Genomic DNA, 25,564 nt, shown 5'->3' with positions numbered 1-25,564 from the left:
CACAACCTACTAATACTAATACGGGATCTGCCGCCTTTCCAAAGAAAATGTTTTATCATATTATTGTATCTTAAAAGAATTTCTGAGGGGATACAGATTGGTATCATTCCAGTATAATAATTAATCAAAGGATCTACAGTCGTCTTTATTATATTTATCTTGCCCCATAGTGTCAAATGCAGCTTGCTCCAATTATCCAAATTAGTTTTGATCTTGATAAGCAAATTTTCCATGTTGTCCAGCATAATTTTTATCAATATTCGAATTAAGTACTATTCCTAGATATTTCAACCCCTTTTTTTAACCATTTAAAATTGAAGGCTTATATTGAATTAGCGCTGCAGTTCTGGGAGACTGACATTCCCTCTGACTTATGCCAACTGACTTTATAAGCTGACAATCTGGAGAAATCTTCAATGACTTCCAACAATGTTGTTATAGAGTTTGCCGAATCTTGACACAGCACCAAAATATCATCTGCATATAAAAAATAATTTGTGTTCCCTCCCCCCTCCAGTCAAACCTCTGATTCTGGAATCCTCCCAAATCTTAAAAGCTAAAGGTTTTAAGAAAATAGTGAACAAAAGTGGGCTAAGATTACAACCCTGACGGGTAGAACTGGAAATATTGAAAAACTGAGACAGCACTCCATTAGTGAAAACAGCAGCTTTTGGTCCAGAATACAGTGTCCTTATCCACCTACAAAAATGATCACCAAGTCCAAATTTTGACAGAGCAGTAAATAGGAAGCTCCACTCCACCCTGTCAAAGGCTTTTTGGGCGTCAAGTGATATTGCTACTACAGGGTTCATATTAATTCTATTTTCCTCTGTCGCTGTTTTTAATCATGACATTAAAATCATTGTTTGACAAATAATGACAGGAAGTTACTCTAAAAGAACTGGGTGTTTCCAGATTTACAGAAGAAATGATGTGAGCAAAGAGTTTCTGAAGAGAAAAAAAAAAGGAAGTCAGAACATGACTTTGGGACATCCTTTGCATCATTTCACAATCAGTCCATCAGGCGTCTGTTTGTGCTCTCTGCTCACTCCTCTGACTGCAGCAGAAGCTTAAACCCAAAGAGGATCAGCAGAAAACGAAGAATGGCGGTTTGTGCTGGAAAGACTGTGTGGAGCTTTATGTTCCTTCTGGCAGGTAAGACGTTTTTAATGACTGGAACACGCTGATATGGATACAATCATTTGAACCACATTAAAACTGCTATAGGGAAATAAAAAGGAGAACGGCTTCTGAATATATTTTAATTGATATTGTAGGTGAATGATCATTTCTGACCTTATTTTTCTCCCTATCTGTTCACTGAACTGATGGCTAAAAGTACAGTGTTGAGAAAAAGTATTTGCACTCTTCCTGATTTCTTAATTTTTGTTTTACTCCTTCCAAAAAAATTCAGTTTTTGTCTCTTCAGTCCTCAGAATATTTTCCCTAAAGTTTTGGGGATCATCACGATGTTTGTTGGCAAATGTGAGACGAGTCTTTGTGTTCTTGTTGCTCAGCAGTGGTTTTCTCCTTGGAGCTCTCCCATGGAGGCCATTTTTGCCCAGTCTCTTTCTTATTGTTGAATCATGAACTCTGACCTTAACTGATCCAAGTGAGGCCTGCAGTTCTTTAGATGTTGTTCTGGGTTCTTCTGTGACCTCCTGGATGAGTCGTCGATGCGCTCTTGGAGTCATTTTGGTTGGTCGGCCGCTCCTGGGAAGGTTCCCCACTGTTGCAGGTTTTCTCCATGTGTGGATACCGGCTCTCACTGTGGTTCTCTGGAGTCCCAAAGCCTTAAAATGTCTTTGTAACCCTTTCCAGACTGATAGATGTGACTTTGTTTCTCAGCTGGTTCTTTAGATCGTAGCATGATGTGCTGCTCTCTGAACTCTTTCAGCCTGCTTCACTTTGTCAGGCAGGTTCTGTTTAAGGGGTTTCTTCATCCAGCAGGTGTGCTGTAATCAGGCCTGGCAGTGAAATTAAGAAAAAAAAGTGGTTAATTACAGTCATGATTTAAAAAGGAGGTAAATTATTTTTTCACACAGGGCAGGAGGTTTGGAGAGGTGTTTTTTTCCCTGAAAAAATTAAATCATCTTTTAAAACCTGCATCTTGTATTTACTCAGGTTATATTTGTATAATATAAATTTCTGATCATCTGAAACATTCAAGATCATGAAGTATGCACAAAACAATGTAAGAAATCAAGAAAGGGGCAAACACTGTTTCATGGAACTGAGCATTTACCTCAAGAAAGTAGATTTACTTTTATACTATTTGCATTGTGGTGAAGTAGAAACATTAAGTCAACCTTTCTTTAATGAAAAATATTATTTTAATGATTATTAAATTTTACAGTTTCACCCAAACTGCAGAAAGTTACAGGATCTTCTCTGACTTAAACCACTGAAAATAAAGTAGAACAAATAACTGAAAATGACCTGCTGTGCACCCACCTTCACCTGACAGAAACAAAACCACACCCAACATATTTATATAACAAAACAAATGTCAGGGACTTACATTATTTCCCAGTATGTTTATAAAGTCACCAGATCGCAGGACATTGACTCTTTTCTCTTTTTCACTTATCTCCATAATTGTCCTCCCAACTGCTTTGATCCTTTGCTCATACCGAGGCTGCTGGCTCTGGTGCTGAACTCTGGCTAGCTTTAACTTTAGCCACTTTTCCTCTGTTAGCATCTGTTAAATATCCATGTCTGTATGTCTCATTAGGTTTACTGTTATAAACATTTCTGTTGCTTCCCTGACGGTTTCCTTTAGCAAACTTTAGGTCTTCATTCACTTCCACTTTAACAACAGCAGGTGTCCAGTGTTCTCATGTTGGGACGCTGACCGTCCGATCATCCTCCTATAAGACCTGTTACGAGATGGTCCGTCTCATATGTGCACAACTCATGCGCGGCAGTGCAGGCAAACAGTCACAGAATAAAAAGTACAACAATCAGTGAGCTTTACCAGTGAATAAAATTTTGCACATCCAGTGACTAAAGTAACAAAAGTATATTTTGATATCTATAAATCAAAAGCCAGACTTAAGAGGTTTAAGTAAGTTTACTTGAACACAATATTACACATCATCACAAACTCTTCATGTCAAAATCCTAATTTGAAAGGTGACTAATCATTAAAGATTTCATAAAAATGTAGTGGAGTAAAACGAACAATATTTAAATGTGTAATATTGTGGTGTAGAAGTATCATTTTATATCACAGGCTGTACAGCCCCAGCTCCCGTACTCACCTCCTGGATGGATGGATGGATGGATGGATGGATGGAGTGTGCGACAGTAGATAAACAAGGAGAAAAACACATTTCCTGTACATACCTGTTCCTGTTAATATTGTATGAGAGTCAAGCTAAACTGTTAAAGTCTATGGTTTGAAAATCCTTCCACCTCACTCAGCTCCAATCAGCTCCCTACTCTATAAACTACATGACCTCATGCAGTCCTGCAGCCACTAGATGGCACTGTCACTGGAGCTTGACTTTAACAGTAAACTGCACGAAGAATCTCTGCAATTTACTGATGATTGGTTTCCATACTTAAGAGAAGAACCGTCTATGTTTTCATGTCAGTTGTTTTGTACTGAAGCAATGCACAGAAATCTAAAGCGGAACACTTGCAGCATATCCTGGTAGACTTCAGCAAAAACACACTTTTAAGCTTGAACTGTAGTCGGTAGGGTGAGTATATATTGACACACTTCAGCTACTGGTTCAGCTGGTATGATTCTTAAGTCAATTTTAAGTTCTACGCAATCTGTGTTTCCAGGTGCTGTGGGTCAAACTGTGATCTATCCTTTCACGTCTACCTGCGCTGTCAGAGGATCGACTGTCACCCTCCCCTGCAGCTTCACTCCACTGAAGTCCTTCAATGAAGGTGGAAGAGAAGTTCCACTAAAGATCGTCAGAGTCCGCTGGTGTCAGAACCATGAACTCTGTCAGGGCACCACCCCGTCTGTGTATGACAGTAAATCAACAAAAAAAGACTCTAATTATCAATACCTGGGAGACATGAAGACAAACTGTACTTTACAGATCAGAGATGTTCAGGAGAGAGACGAGGGAACATTTCGCTTCAGGATGGAGGTCAATTATACTGCAGGACATTTTACTAACAGGACAGGAGTGACTGTCAGAGTTAATGGTGAGAACAAAATATCCTGATTCTGCAAATAATAATCATTCAAATTTAATGAGTGTTCAGAAAACTAATGAACACTTTGATTTTAGATGGAACCAAAATGAGAATAATCAGCTCCAGTGAGGATAAAAAGTTCAGAGGAAATGAAACCGTCACACTGCTCTGCACTTCACTCTGCACTTTCCACCAACTGGAGGTCACCTGGTTCAAAGATGGCCACGCCCTTTCAGAGACTGGCCCCTCCCTCCACCTCAGCCCTCTGACTGCAGAGGATTCTGGGAACTACACCTGTGCTCTGAAAGCCAGTAACAAGACGCTCTCTGAGCTGCACAGCCTGCAGGTGGAGGTGGAGGAAAAGAAGGGAGAGCAAAAAGGTTTGTTTAGTTTTTATCTGGTAAAGTTTTCAGAAGTTTCTTTTTTTTAGTAAACCTGAAAACATCTGCAGCAGCTTCTCTAATACACAACAGAGCCAGTAAAATCACAGAAACACAGTTTTTGAAACACACAGAAGTGAGATTCAGAGTCCAAATGCTGGTTAAAATGATATGAAGATTCTTAGCAGATGATTTGATGCTGTTAATGAAGGGGCTGTTGTACTGACTGACCTCCTTGGAGAAGCTGTCACTGCTGACACAAGAACTTCAGTTTTATCAGGATTGACATGGAGGAAATTTAACAGCACTGAAGCTTTCACTGAGCTAGGAGAGACTGCTGAGGTTATTTGGCTTAACAGGAAAATAGGTTTGTGTATCATTAGCATAGCAGTAGTAAGAATTACCACATGTTCCAGGTGGCAGATGGTGTGAAAATAGGTCCAATGATTGACCCCTGAGGGGCACAGCATAGGAGACTCCTGTAAATCCCATAAGCAGAAATAATGAGAAATAAACAAACAAAATATGATCCAGTTAGTGAGGTGAAAGCAGTGCTGACCAGGGTTATAATAGTTTTGGATTTTACATTATAGTTTAGTTTTAGTTAGTTTTTACTTTTTTTTCTTTAATTCAGTTAGTTTTAATTAGTTTTCAGAGTGGATTTTCTCGTTTTTATTAGTTTTTATTTTTGGTTTCATGCTTAGTTTTAGTTAGTTTCAGTTAGTTTCAGTATTAGTTTTAGTATTTTCATACCTAATCAGGTGCAAGATTCAAGGCGCAAAAGTGACTATTGTGTAATGAAAACTTGACAAAAGATACAGTTTAAAGAAATATATTCAACAACCAACTGTTCACAAGACATGCTAAATGTGTGTAATATTAAGGACACACATGAACATCAACAGGGAGAAACAAAGAAAAACATGAACTCCCAAACTCAATAAATTCTACAATAAACTCCACAATAAAGTTCAGCATCAGTGCAGTAGATTAACAACAGCTACATGTGGTGTTTGACAAAAACAAACTCTTTGAAGGAGTCAAAGCTCAAATCCAGCTGCATCCTGATGTTCTCACCACCTGAAGCTGCTTCTGTTTTGGAGCTAGCTTGGTTAGATGCTCGCTAATTAAACCTGCAGGGTCTTTGCGGCCTCTGTACACAACCTACAGAAGTGTCCGACCTCATGTCCACATTTATGCTTGTGTAGCTGGATTGTGAGTGTTAATTACCTTGTGGTCGTGTGCAGGTGTTTGTACTCAAAGAACCTCCATACGGGACTCTGCCTCTTTCTCGGCAGACCGCAGCCATTACTTTGCAGACCAGCGCGGTGAGCGCACGCACATGCGCACTCACACAGTTGTCCTATGGCGCTCCCAGCTTAAACTCGGAGAGCGGAAAAAATGATTTCATATCAATCCACAAGGCTTAAAAAAAAAAAAAAAAACAAGTAAATGAAAGTCAGCTTATCGATAATTTCAGTTAGTTTTAGTTAGTTTTGTAAACTCACAATTCAGTTTTAATTAGTTATCGTTTTTTCCTTTTAATTATAGTTTTTATTTATTTCAGTTAACGACAATGTTTTTTCAATTTCAGTTTTCGTTATTTCGTTCGTTTTCGTTAACTATAATAACCCTGGTGCTGACTGATCACTAATGATAAATCACACCGAAAAACCAAAAATAAGTAAAGAAATACAAAAATGTGTTTTTAAAATTTAGGTTGTATCTACTTCATTTCTTTATTTCTAAATTTCTTCATGCATGATTTTTGATTTTTGCAGGTCAGGATAAAAACCTGCCTCTGGTAGTTGGTGTGGTGTTTGGCGTCCTGCTGGCTGTCATCACGCTCATACTCTTCCTCTTCATCATCAAAAGGTACAAATCTGACTGCCTGTCGGGCTCCACCTCAGCACAGGCTGGAGTGTACACACACACACACACACACACACACACACACACACACACACACACACACACACACACAAACTGAACTGATATTTCTCTCAGTTCACTTGTGATGTGTAGCTTTTGTGTGTAAAATTGTTGTCGCTCCTGTTTCCAGTCTCAGTAACACAGCTGAGAGAACTGCTTTCTAACGAGGATGATTCAGATACATGTGACGTGTTATGAATGTGCAGGAAGTTTTGAACATAAGCAGAGCTATAAAAGTCCAGCATTGATAAAAGCTATATTAATTTAATGTTGACACATTTAAATGGGTCATTTCCCCAAATGTAAGAGAGAGAAGCAGCCAGAGAGAACTGTCAGCTTGCTCTGTGCCTTTTTTTTAAACTGCTACTCTGAACTCCACTAAGACAAAAGTCAAAATAAAGGTGCATAAACATAAATGTGCTCCACTGGTACCTGATGGTAGCATTTTCCTTACAATTAAACATTTATGCCAGACCTTTATGCAGAAATGATACAAATAAAGGTCGTAATGTAGAAAAAGAAGCCTTCGGTGCTCAAAATGCTCTAAACTCAGACCTGAATAGATGAATTAAATAAAAGTATATTTTCCCATTAATAAGGTTTATCACAATAAATAAATCTGGTGTCCAGAATAATTGACAAAAACAGGAGAAAGAGAAACAAGGAAACCTCAGAACTATATTAAATAATTGCAGCCTGCCCTGTGATAACCACAACAGAAGGTAGGAGACGGGGAAGAGGAGGAGAAGCTTGTGGCAGTAAGTCATAGTCGTGACGCTGGCTGCTGCAGCCCTGAACTCTTCTAGGAGGTCCAAGAAAGAACATAAACAGTGTGTTTAACCTGTCAGATTGCACTGATGTGATACTGAAATAAACAATTGTCTGGCTCATTCTCTGTGAGTGGGTGGGTGCCGGTTTGTGCTGCCTCCTGTTCGCTCTGTCCAAGCAGCTCCTTCTCCTGAATCACACAGATCATCTCCAGCAGTGCAAATCGAAAGCAGACCGTTTCCTGCTGTGCGCTCTGTGTGTGAAAGAAAAAGTATGGAAAATATCTCAACACAGTTCTTCTAAAGTTGCCCAAGTTTGTGTGATAGTAGCTTCAAACATACAGAAACAACAACACAGCATGTTTGAGTAAACCACAAAAAAAAAAAAAAAACTCCAGTCCAATATCATGCAAGAGAATTGCGTAATATTGCATACTCTTGCATAATGTTGGATTGCAGTTTTTGTTTTTTTTTTAATCTTACAGAACAACATTCAAACCTTTGGCTTTGAGTCTGAAGTCAAAGCTTGATGGGGATGTTAACCCATGATGGCCATGATCTCCAGTACTGAGACCCTGCCTCAGTCTCAGATTCAGACGTTACTCTGAGTAGCTACAATCTTAAATCAACCATTTTTATGTCACAGTTTTTTCTTTGCTCCTCGTTATATTTCATTTTATTTTTCCACATTCATTTTCTGGTTCCTGCTGTGGTAACAGTCATATTGTTGCAGGAGGCTGGCAGCAGCAGCAGAGGATCAGAGAGCAGTGGGAGGTGAGACGGAGCAAAAGGTAAGCTATGCTTATAAAAATCATTTTTGTTTCTCATGCAACCACTTTTAATCCCCTTTCCACCCAAATAAGGATGGAGAGGGAGATTATCATCTATGTACAACCAAATCTAAACCATTATCAGTGATGACTGTGATCCTGAACCTGCGCTATAAGAGTGTCATTTTTGTTGTCTGTGTAAGTTCTCAGTCATCCAGGTCACGGTAGTCCTGGGAGCTTGGAGGAAAAAAAGGCGACTAGACTTGTTTAGATGTTTTGAAGGTTTTTCACCTCTCATCCAAGAACCTTCTTCAGTTCTAAAACCAGAAGGTGAAGAATTAAACCATAGTGGGGGGGGGGTTGTTGACCCACTGTTGATCATGACCATCATCACATGAGCCACGGCGTGGGTCATTAACACCAGGAAACCACTGCGAGCCCGTGTCCCACCCTATCATGTGACCTATTGAGGTCACCTGAAGTAAGCTGTGAGTGGGGGCTGAGGCGCCTGTGAAGGGATCTCAGGACTGCATTGTATGTGTCTGACAGCTGGTGATGTAATCCACCTCCTCTGTTCAGTGATGGTCGTTCACAGTGGACATAGATGCTTTTTTTTCACTCCTCTTTCAAACCATCTGTCTTCTTGGTCCAAAATGTGAACATTGGCATCCTCAAATAGTGACCTTTGACCTTTAGATGCAGGTGTACAGCTGAGTGTTGTCCTGTTGAGGTGGCTCTTCTATGTTGTGCCATTTGTTTGTGAAGAGGCTGTTTGGTTTTTGTGATGTAGAGGTTCGAGCTCTCCTCACTGCACAGCAGACACTATGTTACCAAGCTTGTGTTTGGGAGTTTTGTTCTTGGGATGGACCAGTTTATGTCTTAGAGTGCGGCTGGGTCTGAAGTGTACTGGGATGTCATGCTTGGAGAAAATTTCTCTGACAAACCTACCACATAAGGGATGACAATGTTGTTCCTCTTGTCATTCTTAGTCTCCCTAGTTTGTGTTTGACCTTCATTCCTGTGCATCTTCACTGATTTGATGAACACCCAGTTGGGATAACCACATGTTTTTGAGGGCTTTTTTTACACGTGTGTTCCTTTTGTTTCCCTTCTGCTTTAGAGGGAACACTTTCCACCCGGTGTTGCAGAGTCCTGATCGCCCCAAGTTTGTGTCTCAGTGGGTGGTGGGAGTCAAAAAGTAGGTGCTGGTCTGTGTGGGTTGCTTTCTGGTAAACGTCAGTGTCGAGGCTTCCATCTTCCTCAATGAGCACAGCAGGAACTGTAAGCTATCATCCCTGTCATCCTCCCTGGTGAACTTTATGTGTCACTGAGTTGATGTGGTCAGTGAAGCCTTCTACTTCTTGGGTTTTGATATACAAGTGGAAAGTGAAGCCAGATCAAAGGACACTGGATTCAGCATAAGTGTGTGGACCTTGTAGGTGAAGTGTTAAGTACCTGGGGCTCTCCACCTTCAGGCTTTAGACCTGAAGAAGCCTTCAAAGAATTAAAAGAAGTCCAGTCGTCACTTTTGTTGTGTTGTTTGAATTATTTTTCAAAGTCTTGAAAATTAGGGGAGAAAAACTCGATGCTGACATGCGTCATAGTCTATTTTTCCAGAGAAGTTCTTTTTACTTTTCTCCAAAATATATGGTTCGGGATAGTGATGCCTTAGAACTAGAATAAAAAACTGCTAACAGGCATATTTCTGTATTTCTCTGTCTTTTCAGTATCCTGATAACATCTACAGCAGCATTCAAGAAGAAAACCTCCAACAGGAAACCAGCCACGCTGTGGAAGATGACAGCTACGCTACCATTCAGTTCAACCACAGCCAACAGAAGCACAGGTAGGACCGACCGATGTCTCAGCTCTGAGGACGTAAAGTCTGATTTTTTTTTTTAGTGGAAGTTTTGTGTATTTGTGTGACACGTTTATTGTAAATGTTCAACAGAGATTTTAGAGATTTTCAGACATGAAACAGACACTTAAGGAAAAAAAAAATCAGAGGAACTAAATAAAACTTCTTTTATTTAATCTTTATTTAATGCCATATAAAAAAATTCATATTATGACAAAATACAATATAAACACACAGTTATAACAGCTAATAGTAGGTACACTCAGCTGATACATTTTTTAGAGATTAAATTTGTATTTATTTAATAACTGCAACTGTTTGAGAACCATAAAACACTGTGTGATCCTCTAGTGAGCTCAGATAAGGTGTGATCAAGTTAGACTAAGTGAATGTTGATTGGATGTCATGCTGTGATGCGTGCATGGACTCTGGGTTTCTGGGTATATAAAGCTTGTTTGCACTGAACTCATCGTCCTTTAATTAGTGGCAGATTTGTCGTCTTATGGACTCTAACTCGACTCCTTGGACTTGTCCTGGACTTCAGGGCTCTTTGCCGTGCTGCTTATTTTTTCATATGTTTTATGGAGTTTATATGGAGTCCCCGATGACTAAACATTTTTAGTTTTCTATTGTTTTTCTTAGGCACGTGGAGAAAGCCGAAGATGCCGTCATCTACTCTTCACTAGCCTCTTGAGTCACATCTCATTCACACACACAGAATCCAAAGGAACCACACTGAGCTGGAGACGCTGCAGGAAGCTCTGAGCAGTTGGTTTGTTGGGCTGTGCTGATCTGTTTCCAGCTGTTCATACAGCAGCACACAGCTGATTGTTGACTGTGAGCTTTGGGAGAACTCCTGAAAAGAGCTGAATTAAAGATTCAGGTCTGTGGTTCACGCCGTGTACACGCTGAGTTTGATAAATTCATAAATGCAGCTTTATGTCTCCATTACAGCATTACAGCTCCACTACAGTTGTTCTACTGTGCTCTCCCGCTCCACCCTGCCTGGGAAATTCAAATGAACAATTTCTTCGTTGGGGGGGCAGCACGGTGGTGCAGTGGTTCATGCTGCTGCCTCATAGCAAGAAGGTCTTGGGTTTGAACCTTTGGGACCTTTCTGTGTGGAGTCTGTGCTCCCCCGTTCTCTCTGAGTACTCCCACAGTCCAAAGACCTGCTGCTGGCGGGGTTGGGTTCACTGGTGATACTAACTTGCCCACAGGTGTGAATGTGAGTGCAGTCTGAAACTTGTTTTTTATCTGTGTTTGATCGTGAGTATGATGTATGTGTGAACACTCCCTGTTTTGTAATTCTCGCTAAAAGAGGAAAGATGAAGAAACACAGCCCTGCAGACTTTACACTCCTATAAAGCAGGTTTTTTTTTTTAATTTTCTTGTTATTCTGTGATTAAAGTTCAAACTTAATCTTGCCGAGAATATTTTAGTTTGTTGGTAATAAATGTGTCACTGTGAGGGTTAAACTGCATCTCTGCACAGTGCTCCTGTTCTTGTTTCATCATTTTGTAACTATGGAAACATCTGTGCTGGTGATGCTGCACCATCATGTTCGACCTGCTGCTCAGTTTCTTATTTTGTGCATCTCAGAGATTCTGCACATGGGATTATTTTTTTTATTTATTGACTTGAGAATTTTGCCCTGATATGAAGTGTGAACGAGTGTTTCAGGGAAGTAACAGAAAGAAATGTTTCCTGTTGAATTTGCAGAACAAGGCTGCAGACAACTCAGAATGGCAGTTTGTGCTGAAAAGATTCTCTGGTAGATGTTTTTACTCAATACTTTTATCTGTTTGGTTGTTATCCATCCACGTGAGTGAAGTAACTGAGGGAGGCTGAATCATTCACTGCTGAAAATGAACAAAGGAGACAGATATTTGGTGCTTTCTCACTCCTCTTCCTGTTGGTAATGAGAAAAATCTTCCCGTGTCCTTTCTAAAAAATTAGATCTAGAAGAGGAGTAAATGTTAGTACTTTACGCCTCTGTGATGAACTCACAATCAACATGAATTTCTGCTTCTAACTTCTGATACCTGCTAATCCAAATCAAACTTCCCCACAACTCCTTTAAGATGCAACTATAAAAACTTCAGTAGCATCATCCCCACATGGTACAGGGATGCTTTTTCTCAGTGCAGTGGTGCACATCTGGTCCCATCTGGTTTGTGAGACTGAACAATGAGCATATGGAATACAAGATTATGAAATGTTCAAAAGCTATGGCACAAACAAGCTTGAACAGACAATAAAAACATGAGCATGTTTGATAGTACAGCTCAAAAAGTATCTCTGAAAGCCATCTGATGCAGACTACATCAATAAATTCATAAATGTCTCTTCATCTTTGTGTTCCCGCCTCATCTAGACTGAAATCATGTTTTACTACCCTAAAAGTCTTCTTGGTTCTCTAAACTCTGTACTCTACCCTCTCTGCTTTACTATTACAGAGAAACGGTCTATCTGAAATTTGATCTTTGACACACCACCTCTCGCCGAGACTGGGCAGATGAGCCGTGATAGTCTATATTTGTTCTCCAGTGCTTGTAATTGTGAAAACTTTCTGTCCTCTGTTGCAACAGAACGCTTCTTAAATAGGAAAGAGGAAGAAACAACCTTCAGACTTAAAAGCATCTTTACAGACAAACAAGTCTGATTTTCTTTAATGGTTCTGTGATTAATGACAAAAATTTAATCTCACTGAGAATCTTTCAGTCTGTTTGTAATAAACAGCAGTGTGTCCACCGCGAGAAGCATGCAGAGTTTCTGCACACTGTTATTGATTTGAGGATGTGACCTGATCACATATAAAATGTGAAAGAATGTCTTGGAGGAAGTAACTCCAAAAGGAGCGGAGCTTGTCAGATTTACAGAACCAGGACAGAAGAGTTTCATAATCAGCCACTTCTTTGCTCTCTGAGCGCAGAAGAAGTTTAAACTCAGGAAAGCTCAGCAGGAAGCTGAAAATGTCCGTTTATGATGAAGTGACTCTCTGGAGCTTTATGTTCCTTCTGGCAGGTAAGATTGAAATGATTTTTTTGATTTAGTTGTTCTTGACTGCTCAGTGAACCTTTGCTTTCACTCACTCGTTGCCGCTCTTCTCCAGACTGTGTTCAAATCCACAAAAACAAAACAATCCCAAGTGTTTCAAATCTGAATGTAGAAGATATCAATACAATGATGATCACGCAGATTTCAGGAGGAGCTGGAACAAGCGGATAGTGTCATTTAAGGAGGAATACGATCATTTTAACCAGCTGAAAGCTGCTGAAGAGGAAACGAGAACGGCCTCTTAAGTTTCTCTTATCACATGAAAATTTTGTAACAGATGGATTCCTCCCTGTTTTACTCTCAGTCATATAATAAACCATATGAATAGAGTTAAGAAAAAGTTTATTGAAGCAGCTTATGGAGTGATAAGTTTCAATGGCAGCTCTGAAAGGCGGTGCAGCACCTGAATACGTGAGTTGTGGATTCTGATTAAGCTCCTTGCATAATGTGGCTGTTTTTCCAGGATTTTTATTATTATTTGTTTTTCTTATTGGGCTGGCACAAGGGAGACTAAACACTGAGTGTGATTATCAGGCTGATGTGCATCCCTGCGCCCTCATACAGATGTGTTAGAGGAACAGTGGCTGCACAATAGTTTTAATAAAGTTTTGCATTGAAGTTTAATTACACTCTGCTCAGAGGTTTCCATCCACTCGTCATGGGCATAAATGTCACAGTAATTTGGGGCGTCTGATGATTTCTTTGTACTGTTCTTTTATCAGGCTGGAATGGCTTTAAAAAAACTGGGTCACACGTTTGGAATTCATTTTGGATTTTCTCACATCTACACAGGCTCAAAAGTATATATATGGGCTCATATATATATACAGACACCCTCACTAATATGTCTCCTAGCAAGCTGCACCTCAACCAACCTTCAACAGGCTTCTGGAATAATTCTAGCTGGATATTTGACCGCCCTTCTTGGCAGAGTTCATTTATTGTCTGGCACAGACCTCAACCCTATTGAAAATCAGACTCACAACTGCACCTGAACCCTGACTGCAGTCTTGCCCCTGTAAATAAAACAGTTCGTCTGGTCTCTTTGGGTCTTGTTGTGTGAGTCCACTCGTTCATGTAAACATGATTCTGGGAGTCGGTCAGATTTTTGATTTGGAAACTGTAAATCTTAGATTGACTCATTATGTTGAAGGTTATTATTGAGTTTGTCAGCAGTAAATTATATTTTTGTACCATTGATATTTTTTCATTTTTATTTATTTATTCATTTACTTGGGTTGGCTTAACTGTCATGTTGAACGCTGATAAACAGTCCAGCTGCTGATTCAGCAGTTTGCTAATTTAGGAGTTCAAGTTACCGTCTTCTCTTTTTCTCATGACCAGCCGTGCTGTCACCACCCTGCTCAGATCTGTGGCTGCCTTTGGCCTCTGCAGACTTCCTGTTTATCTCATTTGTGTCACTTGTTTTGCTGAATGTTCAGCCATATTGCAAAATAAGGAAACCTTTTTGCTGTATTATTGTCAACTTGAAATAGTTTTACAGTATTTAAACTCTGAGGATTTTTTAATGATGTATAAGCAGAGCTGAAGCAGCACAACTGCAGAATTTTCAAATGTCCTGCATTTGTTTTATTTATGTTTTGTGATGAGTTTAAAGGAGTTATTCAATAATAGATTCAGTCACAATGTTTTGGAATATATCACTGCAACATAAAACATCTTTGTTTTGTGGTGTCAACACAATTCAATATGTAGAAGTCTGGTCTGAACATATACAATGAACTTATATTATGCTTTGCATGATTCACGGTTCAGAATAATCCTAATTTATTTTATAGTGGGCCTTGTTGCAGCCCCTCAGTTTGTCTTGTGAAACAAGCTGTTTTAGCTCCACCCACTTCAAGCTAACTTACTTCTGATTGGCAGCCCCTCCTAAGGACAAGCTCTGAACAGCAAGTTCTTTCACAGTCAGAGTTGTGCCCCTGAGATGACCATATTAGGGATGTCTCCTATCTACTGCTGCATTTTTTTTAATGTCAGAAGTCAGATGTCTATGCTGTCATACAGTAAAGGGCAGAAATTCTGATTCTACTGTTGATTTTCATAATTAGTTACAACAACTTGAATCCAAAGGAACGCTCGCTTATTGTCTTTATCATCTACGCTATATTGCCAAAAGTACTCACTCATCTGCCTTCACGTGCACATGAATTTGAGTAACATCCCATTCTTAATCCATAGGGTTTAATATGATGTCAGCCACCCTTTGCAGCTATAACAGCTTCAGCTTTTCTGGGAAGGCTTTCCACAAGATTTATGGGAATTTCTGACCATTCTTCCAGAAGCACATTTGTGAGGTCAGACACTGATGTTGGATGAGAAGGCCTGGCTCACAGTCTCCACTCTAATTCATCCCAGAGGTGTTTTATCTGGTTGATGCCAGGACTCTGTGCAGGCCAGTCGAGTTCTTGCACACCAAACTTGCTCATCCATGTCTTCATGGACCTGATTTGTGCACTGGTGTGCAGTCATGTTGGAACAGGAAGGGACCATCCCCAAACCCGTTCCCACAAAGTTGGGAGCATAAAATTGTCCAAACTATGCTGAAGTTCCTTTACAGCACTGCATGCAGTTGGTGATCTAAGGCTTGGATGCAGCTGCTCGGCCATGGAAACCCATTCCGTGAAGCTCTGCGCTGTTCTTGTTGTAATCTGAAGGCCACGTGAAGTTTGGAAGTCTGCAGTGACTGACAGAAAGTTGGTGACCTCTGTGCACTGTGCACCTCAGCACCCGCTGATCCTGCTCTGTGGCCTACCACTTCATGGCTGAGTTGCTGTTGTTCACAATCATTTCCACTTTGTTATAATCTCACTAACAGCTGACTGTGGAATATTTAGTAGTGAGGAAATTGCAGGACTGGACTTGTTGCACAGGTATCATCCTATTATGGTACCACGCTGGAATTCACTGAGCTCCTGAAAGTGACCCAGGCAGTCTGCATGCCTAGGTGCTTGGTTTGATACACCTGTGGCCGTGGAAGTGATTGAAGCACCTGAATTCAATGGTTTGGATGGGTGAGTGAATATGTTTAGCAGTATAGTGTAGATTCCAGCTGTGTGCAATGCCTCTTTTATACACTGAAGGTGAAAACACTTCCATGGACACACACCTGTGCATCCTTGATTACAGCTTCTCCTCACTCTGTCCTCCAAATCGAGCACCTTGGATTGTTGTGATTTGGCACTATGTAAATAAAACTGAATAACTTAAATAAATAAATATAAGGTTTGATCACTTTTCCCAAAATCAAGTTTTAAATGTTTTTTTTTTTTCTTCTGGAAGTTATACTTCTACCAACGTCTTTGCTGCTGCAGAACTCTCACACTGATCACGATTCAGGAGTGTCATGTTTTCTGATGATGTCTCTTTTGTACACAGCCAAAGTGGATGCTCAGCTGGTTGCATCTGAGACATAAACAGCTGTTGCTTTCATGATGTGGTGGTCCATGTCTTTCCCCATTGCTACGGTGACTGTAATAGTCAAGCTAAGCCTTTAATATCCAGAGTTTTGATAAACCATCATGACCTGATTTCTTTACACAATTATTTCAATTTTACTGCAGTGAGACTAAGTGACTAAAATGACTAAAAAAAGTTTAAAGCTTAAATTGCTTAAAACTTTGGTCCTAAAACATAAAAAGTTTAGTCTGTAGAATCAGAGTGTTGATACAAACCAGGCAGAAATTTTAAAAAAATCACATGTTGATAGTATGTGTGTAACCAGATTTCAAATAACAGCCAAAATATTCTGTCATAACTCTTTAGCAATTTTTATTTTTTATATTTCCAGGTGCTGTGGGTCAAACTGTGATCTATCCTTTCACGTCTACCTGTGCCGTCAAACGATCGACTCTCACCCTCCTCTGCAGCTTCACTCCACTGAAGTCCTTCAATGAAGGTGGAAGAGAAGTTCCACTAAAGATCGTCAGAGTCCGCTGGTGTCAGAACCATGAACTCTGTCAGGGCACCACCCCGTCTGTGTATGACAGTAAATCAACAAAAAACGACCCTCGTTATCAATACCTGGGAGACATGAAGACAAACTGTACTTTACAGATCAGAGATGTTCAGGAGAGAGACAACAGAACCTTTCGCTTCAGGATGGAGGCTGATAATGCTGCAGGACATTATACTAACAGGACAGGAGTGAATGTCAGAGTTGTTGGTGAGAACAAAATATCCTGATTCTGTAAATATTAATCATTAATATTAACAAGTGTTCAGTAAAACTAATGAACAGTTTGATTTTAGCTGGAACCAAAATGAGAATAATCAGCTCCAGTGAGGATAAAAAGTTCAGAGGAAATGAAACCGTCACACTGCTCTGCACTTCAGTCTGCACTTTCCACCAACTGGAGGTCACCTGGTTCAAAGATGGCCACGCCCTCTCAGAGACTGGCCTCTCCCTCCACCTCGGCCCTCTGACTGCAAAGGATTCTGGGAACTACACCTGTGCTCTGAAGGCCAACCAGAATACTCTCTCTGAGCCGTACAGCCTGCAGGTGGAGGCAGGAGGTCTGTTCAGTTTTCTGAAGCTTCTTTTATTATTTTTTGAGCCAAACTGCAAACGTGACCTACAGACATCTCTTTAACACAAAATGCTAATAATATAAATAAATAAATGCAAAAATTAATTTACTATTGAATTAAAAAAAACATTTGTTTTGACTGTTACTACATGTCTTCATGTATTATTTGTTTTTTACAGCTGATGTTAACCTGCCTCTGATAGTCGGTGTGGTGTTTGGAGTCCTGCTGGCTGTGATCACGCTCATACTCATACTCTTCATCATCAAAAGGTATAAATGACACTATTTTAAGTGTTGCACTTAAGTACAATATAGAGTTACTTCTGATAAATTTGAGTAAATTTTAGTGATTTTACTTGAGCAAAGAACCGTGTAGGTTCACCAAATCTCTTCATAACCTGTGTTTATGTCTGGCACTAATGTCGATGTGGATTTCAGGGAAGTCCCCCTGTTTACATATTTAGATCACATGCATTTGTCCCCACAAGATTTTTTTTTCTCAAAAGTCTGTAAACAAATCACCTTATGAACCAGTTTATTGACTGCAAATGTTGCTGCTGGTTTTCCATGTAATCTTAATGAGCTGCTGCCTGTCCTGCTTGTTTTCCATCAGGCTCAGTAACAGTTGAGATGCAAACAAAATTAGACAGAACACAGACCTGAATGAGCAGAAACATGTCTGAACTATGAGGCTCAGAAGTAACCTCTTACACACCAACAACATCTCTGAAGCCCTGTAGAAAATCCCAGAGATCATCTTCAACCTGCCAGTGTCTTAGTACAGAGTGTGTGTGATGTTGGAGTAACACTGACCGCCTGCACTCCATCCAGGAAGCTCTAAAACCAGAACCAGTATTTCCAGTAGTGCAAACATGACACGTGCTGCATGTGAGAAAGGAACTGTGTGAAGTCCATGTGTAAACATGATTTGTGACTCACATCAATTCCTGTGCAAAGACAAGTGGACGAGAATAAATCATGCTTACATTTTTTAATTCAGCATTTATTAAATTATATTAAATAAGAAAAATGCAGAAACAGAGTGTCTGCATATTTCAAATGTGCTCAGCCCATCTCAGAACTGACGAGTTGATTGAGACAAAGTTTACAAAAGGTTTGTTAAATAATAAATACATTGAGTAATTAAAATTTAATCATTTGAATTAATAAGAGAAAATACAATACAGACTTCAAGTCAACTCCTATCCACATACCATTACAATATGTGGTTTTTGGGGATTATGATTTTTAACCTCGTGTGCTTTCTGTTCTTTATTCTGTGTATGTACATTTGTAGTTTTTGGTGTAATTTTCTGGTTCCTGCTGTGAGTACAATCATGTCGTTGTAGGAAGCTGGCAGCAGCAGAGGATCAGAGCGCTGCAGGAGGTGAGATGGAGCAAAAGGTGAGCTTATTATGAAAGTAATTTCTGTATTTCTTAGAAGCATTTTAAAAACCTCCTTTCTGGGCACCGGGGTGGCTCAGTGGGTGACCATGGATGGTAACCGTAGATGCCACATGCCTTTTTCACAGGCGTTTTTTTGTTTTCTGTCCTCTTCCCCATTTTCACTGCTGCCTGTGGTTTTCAGCACCCTGATCAGACCTACAGTATCATCATGAAGCCTGCAAAGCCAGAAGAAGAAGAAGAAGCTCATCAACAGGGAACCAGCCAAGCTGTGGAGGACATCAGCTACGCTGCCGTCCAGTTCAAACCTAAGAAGCAGAAGAGCAGGTGGGACAGGCAGACGTTTCAGCTGTATGGAGACACACTTACAAACATCCAGCAGACATTTTAGATTCTTCTGAAACAAACACAGAAGCAGCTCAGAGAAACTAAATTTATAAACATTATGAATTTTTATTTCTGCAGAAAATTTCATATTTAAGATGCAACAAAGCGAGAAGTGCAGTTACTCCAAAAAGGTGGATAGATGAGGGGTTTTTTTCTCTCATGAACCACAAAAAGTAGTTGCTCATCTAATGAGTTCAAATTAGTTCTTTCCTCGAAGCGAATGAAAAAATGGACTGCTTTTCATTTCTGTGTTGCATTCATGAACTGTGGGTTTTCTCTGTTTTAATCAAAGTTAGTTTAACTCAGACTTAAGCTCCTTTAGTTTTGCCATGAGCCCTCTCAGACTCAGTCTTGACTCAGCATTTTTAGGATTTAACTTCAGCTGGACTTCACTGGTCTTGGTGAGATTTGTTTAGCGGTGTTTTTCAGATGACTCAGATTTGCTCACAGATATTTTTCTGCTTTGTATTTCATTTTTCTTAGGCACATGGAGGACGCTGATGAAGCCGTTGTCTATTCTTCGTTAGCCAGTCGAGGCTGAACTGCATCTCACTTCCTCCCTCAAACCTCAAATCAAACACAACAGGAGAAGCTGCAGGAAGCTCTGAACCTGGAGCTTTGTGTTGCTTTCATGAAGTTGCAGCTCCAGCCTGATTTTCATACAGAAAAACATTTACAGAGATGAACCAATAGTATATCTCCAAAGGCTCTCTGGTGAAGACCACCCACACACTAAAGTGGATAAAGTCATAAATGCAGCTTTACGTCTGTTTCAGCCTCCGTCCAGACTGAAGTGGTGTTGTTCTGCTCATGCCTGGAATATTCCCTCTGGGGTCCCACGAGGATAATAATTAGTTGCTGGCCTCCTACATAATCTGCACTAGACTCTCTACTTATTATACATTCATTATTTTCCCAGGCATCTGGAACCAACCAGGACTTTGAAACTTGATGTTTGGCACTGAGTAAAGGACCCCTCATAGTTTCTCTTTGTGCCAACTGTGAGTCTGTAAGTGTGAAAACACCCTGCTTAATGTCTTGAAACAGCTGTTTGTTGTGATTTGGCGCTATGTAATTAAAACTGAATTGAACTGTAATAACTGTAATCACTAAACTGGGAAGAAAGGAACAAGCAAAACACGAGGAACTAAGATAGACACAGAAGCCATAAAAAAAAAATCACAATATCAAAAGGAAATGAAAATAAACTAGAACAACAATCATCCCAAAACCAACATCACAAACACTCAGAACTGCGGGTCCAAAACCTGGGCACCACGACAAAGAGGAAGAAGTGATTCAGACTTTATATTTTTCATAGCAGTCCTTCAGAGTCTGTTTAGCTTTTCTCTGATCATCCCGTCTGGATGTTCAGTAACAGAAGACAAAACTTCATCTTGCTGAAGCATAAACATCCCTGTGTCTTCCACATCATCTGTAACTGGGTTAGGTGTTTAATTCAAACAGAGGACTCTTCACTTTTTAGAAAGCTCTGTATACAAACAAAGCAAACTGGTGTCCCACCAGACTCCACTGTTACTAAGAAGGGAGCAATGTTCTCCTAACCGTCCTGAGTTGCACAGTTTGATATGAATACAGCCAATCAAAGGTAGGGCTGTGCCATATCATACCTTCCATGATAATACTGCTATAAACCTTTGCATGATGAACAAAATACACAACACACACTCAAGCGTGTGAGCGTGAGAGCAGCGTGTCAGCCACCAATGATGATTAAGGACCAAAACAGGAAGCTCCTTTAATAGTATGGAGGTGGTTTGGCTAGAAAAGGTCATAATCTGCAACTAGTCACAGTGCTTTGCAAAATATGCAAGAAAACTGTTCCCACTAAAGGAGGAAACTACAAACTTATTTCACGACTTGAGGCAAATACGTTCTGTACAGCAGGGCTATGACAGCATCTGAGGAGGAGATCCTAGCAGCTGGTTGATGTGCAACCTTAAAATAAGTAAATGACTCAACTGATGATTGCTGAGCAGACTGTGGGTGGAAATGATTAATCCTGGTACATAAGAAGCAGAAAAAAGATATCATAAAAAAAAGGGTGGGAAAGAAAGGCTTTGAGAAAGTGGTCAAAAAGCTCAATGCAATATCCAAGGTAGAAAAAATTCAAAGAGCTAAGCTCTGAACGCTCCCTACCTTTGTGCTTACATCTGACTAATGCTGTGTCACTGTTATTGCACTACACTGCTGCTGCCACCATGTGGCAGTAGATTCACACTTTGAATTAGGTAGTGAGTCATCAATGACAGCAGCTCACGGGAAAAGAAAGATGGAAACTGCCTTTCAGTTTGTTTGCACTAATAAATGCTGCTGCCTACGAGCTGCAATCACAGATAAAATCTTGTTTAATACTGTTTTTGCATCATCATAAATATAATTATCCCAAATTTCTTTAAATATCATGATATGATTTTGAGATTACACTCCCGAATGACAGATAGGAGGAGACCCCATCCCTACAAGACTGCTCAAATAAGTCTTTCTATTAATTACTGCTTCTATCTTAAAAATGATCAATCTCTCTTTATTAGTTGGCTATGTACCACAGACCTTCAAGGTGGCTGTAATTAAACCTCTACTTAAAAAGCCATCACTGACCCAGCTGTCTTAGCTAATTATAGGCCAATCTCCAACCTTCCTTTTCTCTCAAAGATTCTTGAAAGAGTAGTTGTAAAACAGCTAACTGATCATCAGCAGAGGAACGGTTTATTTGAAGAGTTTCAGTCAGGTTTCAGAATTCATCACAGTACAGAAACAGCATTAGTGAAGGTTACAAATGATCTTCTTAGAGCCTCTGACAGTGGACTCATCTCTGTTCTTGTCCTGTTGGACCTCAGTGCAGCTTTGATACTGTTGATACTAATAGACTCCAATTTGTTCATGTAAATGGGGAGTCTTCTTCACACACTAAGGTTAATTATGGAGTTCCACAGGGTTCTATGCTAGAACCAATTCTATTTACATTATACATGCTTCCCATAAGCAGCATTATTAGAAAGCATTGCATACATTTTTTAACTTCACTCAAAACTATTGTGTGTGTTTCTCTTTTTTTTAGTTCATAGCATATTAGCATACTTTGGTGTGGTTTGATTTCATATAATTATTTTTCTTCCAAATTCTTTGTTGGCTGAGGTTAAACCAACAGTTACTGCACTGACACAGGAGTGTCTGAACTAGTCTAAATACGAGTTCAGGTGTAACCAAATCAGCTCTGATACCAGCCGCTGTACAGTTTCAGTATCATAATCTGGATTCTACAGAATGTCAACTTGTGGCCCGTGGATCACATCCGGCCCGTCAAATATTACTGAAATCAAGATTAGCCTAGTGAGGACGAAAAAATCTGAAGAGTTCAGATGTAAAAGCCACTAAATGCCACTGCCGTCAAAAATGAGATAATGATAATCACGGAATCCTTTCCGCACATCTGCCAATCAATTATGTCATTCCATAACCTGTTAAATACTTGTCTGTGACTAGTCTGAATTATTAAAATGTCATCCCAGAAGGCTAAACAAGGGGGGGCTATCGGGAGGGGGGGGGCACATCTGACCCCGGGGGAACATGCTTTTTTGCCGTAATAGAATAAAGTGTAATTGCACATCCACAACAGTAGGTGACAGTGGCGCTCTCACTGTCAGAGTGTCCGTAGTAATTAACAGCTCTATGGTGCACGTTTTTTTTTGCCCATACAGCATAGAGCAAACTAGTATAGTCGCTTTATTGACACTTATTACTTGTTACTTGACACTTTATTTACACACACTAACTCAAAATGCCTCACAAAAGGAGTTATGGGTCTAAACAGAGAGAGAGAGATGAAGTTAGTGGGTGTAATATAGATTGGTAGGACTGAATTCTGATGGAGGAGTGGGGTGAGGAGGCTGAGATAGATTACTCGTAATGTTGTGGACTGACACGAACTGGTTTGACCTGTGAGATGTGAAAAACAGGATGAATTCTGAAAGATGCAGGCATCTTTAACCTGACCGCCACAGGGCTGACAGCAGTCTCAGTGTCAAACCGGCCGATGAACTGAGGCACTAGCTTCTGTGACAGCGACCTCAAAGGAACATCTTTGGAAGAGAAGCAGACCTTTTGCCCCTGGGGTTGATAGCCTAATGAGACTGTGAAAGGTGAAAGGTTGGCAGCTCCAGAGGTGTGACTATTGTGTGCATACTCAACCCACAGCAGGTACAAGCTCCAGGACACTCTTGTGGTCTGGGGTCTGGGGGTGCCTGTGATGGATGCTGGCCCCTGGCCGGGCCCCTCTGCGGGGATTGGGGGGCGGGGTCTGGGGCCCTGGCACCCGGGATTGCCCATTTCTTGGTGGGGTCCCTCTGCACCGGGGATTGGGGTGCGGGGTCTGGGGCCCGGGCACCCGGGATTGCCCATTTCTTGGTGGGGTCCCTCTGCACCCCCTTGGGCACACCACCATGTAGGATGGACTGGCCCACATCGGGATGTCTGGTTGGCCTTCTGGGATTCTGGGGTGCCCACAGATCCTGTGGGAGGATGGGGTGTTCAGATCAGGGAGTGGTGGTTTCCCACAAGGGGCCAAGTGGTCGTGGACTCAGGATCACTGTGTGTGTGTGTGTGTGTGTGTGTGTGTGTGTGTGTGTGTGTGTGTGTGTGTGTGTGTGTGTGTGTGTGTGTGTGTGTGATATTTGGAACAAAAAGAGGCATCCTGTTCTGGGAATGAGGAAACTAACCAAAACTGATTTTCATGTTATAAAGTTGTAAATTTTAATATGGAGTTTATGAGCACTGACTCACTTTAGCAGTCAGCCTCAAGTGGACATCAGAGGAACTGCACTCCCATCTTGGCTCCATTCCTCAGTCCCAGATGTTGCCTCATGGTTTTCAGTTATAATCGCTTTATTGCTGGAAGCCGGCAGCAGAGAGAATCAGAGAGGTGGGAGGTGAGACCGAACAAACATGATTTACTATGACTCTAAAATAAATTCTTATTTCTGTTACAATCATTTTCTAATTGAAAAAATGATACTCAAATAGTGGGGCGTGCCCCCTTGGGGGGCGCGGTGAGCTATCGGGGGGGAGCACGTCTGACCCCGGGGAAGATGCTTTTTTGCCGTATGTGTAATAAAGTGTAATAAAGTGCACATCCACACCAGTAGGTGGCAGTGGCGCTCTCACTGTCAGAGTGTGCGCAGTAAATAACAGCTCTATGGTGCATGGCAGTGTGGCCAAGTCCGCTTAACATAAGCGACTTTGGTCTTGTTGCTTGCAAATCTCGTGAGTCGTGGGTTGCGGTTTTTTTGGGCTTGTTTTTGAACGTGAAGTTGCTTATTTGGGCTTGACTTTCTTTCTGAGTGAAACTCCTTGATTATCTCTCAGCGCCCTATAATAAAGCAAAAGACGAGTGGTAGGTAGTTTGTCCCTTCCAAGCACCCGTTTCCTGTTTATCTGAGCCCACTTGGGCTCACACCAAACAAACTCATAACAGCTCAGAGTGAAGAGGCAGCGTAAGAATGAGTTCCATTAAGTGGGGTTAAATATAGAAAAAATATAATAAAGAGTGGGAGAAAGAGCGCACTTAAAGAATGGATGGGACACACAAAGGCATTCTGCAGATTTTGCAAGTGTGAAATATGTGCTCTCCATGCTGATTTAGTTCAACATGACAATACAGAGAAGCACACACAAAAAACTGCACTCTTCTCTTCTGTGAAGCTAAGAACCATCGTGGCTTTCACTGCTCCAAAACACACTGAGACGAAACAAATAAATGGGCTCATGTTTTCATCATTAATATGTTTTTCTAAATCTGAGCAACAAAGTTTATCATAAGTTCCAAAAAACAAAAAGAGCATGAGATTAAAAAATGTGCACATGGGTTCACTGAAAACAATCAAGGCTGATATAAAGAAAGTCTTTTTAAAGGTTGAATTTATGGCAGAAACAGCTCTTTAAAGAACTGTTTAGAGCTTAATGTGTTTCCTGGCCTCTTCCTCATTTCTATTTCTGTCTGTGGTTTGCAGCGACGCAAGAAGATGACGAAGATGAAGATAATAGCCAACAGGAAGATTATCTGCAGAGGATGTTCGCTGCACCACTGACAGGTAGGATGGACAGATGTATGAACACATACTTGTTTATATGTGTTCATACTGTGAACATACAAGAGAGATTTTTTTTCATTTCTGGCGTGAAACACACGTCAGCTCAGACGATCTAAATTAAATGTGTGTAATGAGACACGGAGACCTCTGAGGAAAATAAATGTAAAATTAAAAGTAACTTTGGA

The 25,564-nt window shown here is 40.5% G+C and overlaps 2 protein-coding genes across 2 annotated transcripts; both read left to right on the top strand.

The window, feature by feature from the left end:
* The first annotated feature begins 1,029 nt into the window (after window positions 1–1,029).
* Window positions 1,030–11,229, top strand: LOC115794641 (HEPACAM family member 2-like). The gene is made up of 7 exons (XM_030750257.1): window positions 1,030–1,155; window positions 3,796–4,170; window positions 4,257–4,541; window positions 6,323–6,416; window positions 7,974–8,031; window positions 9,738–9,856; window positions 10,511–11,229. Exons 1-7 carry the CDS (start codon window positions 1,104–1,106, stop codon window positions 10,560–10,562), a joined length of 1,035 nt encoding a protein of 344 aa, XP_030606117.1. The 5' UTR covers window positions 1,030–1,103; the 3' UTR covers window positions 10,563–11,229.
* A 1,528-nt stretch (window positions 11,230–12,757) lies between these two features.
* Window positions 12,758–20,329, top strand: LOC115794640 (uncharacterized). Its single transcript, XM_030750256.1, has 7 exons — window positions 12,758–12,895; window positions 16,740–17,114; window positions 17,201–17,464; window positions 17,658–17,748; window positions 18,828–18,882; window positions 19,067–19,209; window positions 19,753–20,329. Exons 1-7 carry the CDS (start codon window positions 12,844–12,846, stop codon window positions 19,808–19,810), a joined length of 1,038 nt encoding a protein of 345 aa, XP_030606116.1. The 5' UTR covers window positions 12,758–12,843; the 3' UTR covers window positions 19,811–20,329.
* The last annotated feature ends 5,235 nt before the right edge of the window (window positions 20,330–25,564 follow it).

Source organism: Archocentrus centrarchus, chromosome 16 (assembly GCF_007364275.1).
Source record: "Archocentrus centrarchus isolate MPI-CPG fArcCen1 chromosome 16, fArcCen1, whole genome shotgun sequence".
NCBI classification, from domain to species: Eukaryota; Metazoa; Chordata; class Actinopteri; order Cichliformes; family Cichlidae; genus Archocentrus; species Archocentrus centrarchus.
Note: the sequence above shows the minus strand (reverse complement) of the source record. Positions and strands in the feature narration are given on the sequence as shown.

Coding starts and splice junctions, on each gene's coding strand:
- LOC115794641 (XM_030750257.1), top strand. CDS start 1,104: ATGGCGGTTTGTGCTGGAAAGACTGTGTGGAGCTTTATGTTCCTTCTG. Junction 1,156..3,795: donor CTTTATGTTCCTTCTGGCAG/GTAAGACGTTTT, acceptor CTGTGTTTCCAG/GTGCTGTGGGTCAAACTGTG. Junction 4,171..4,256: donor AGTGACTGTCAGAGTTAATG/GTGAGAACAAAA, acceptor CTTTGATTTTAG/ATGGAACCAAAATGAGAATA.
- LOC115794640 (XM_030750256.1), top strand. CDS start 12,844: ATGTCCGTTTATGATGAAGTGACTCTCTGGAGCTTTATGTTCCTTCTG. Junction 18,883..19,066: donor GAGGTGAGATGGAGCAAAAG/GTGAGCTTATTA, acceptor TGTGGTTTTCAG/CACCCTGATCAGACCTACAG. Junction 19,210..19,752: donor CCTAAGAAGCAGAAGAGCAG/GTGGGACAGGCA, acceptor CATTTTTCTTAG/GCACATGGAGGACGCTGATG.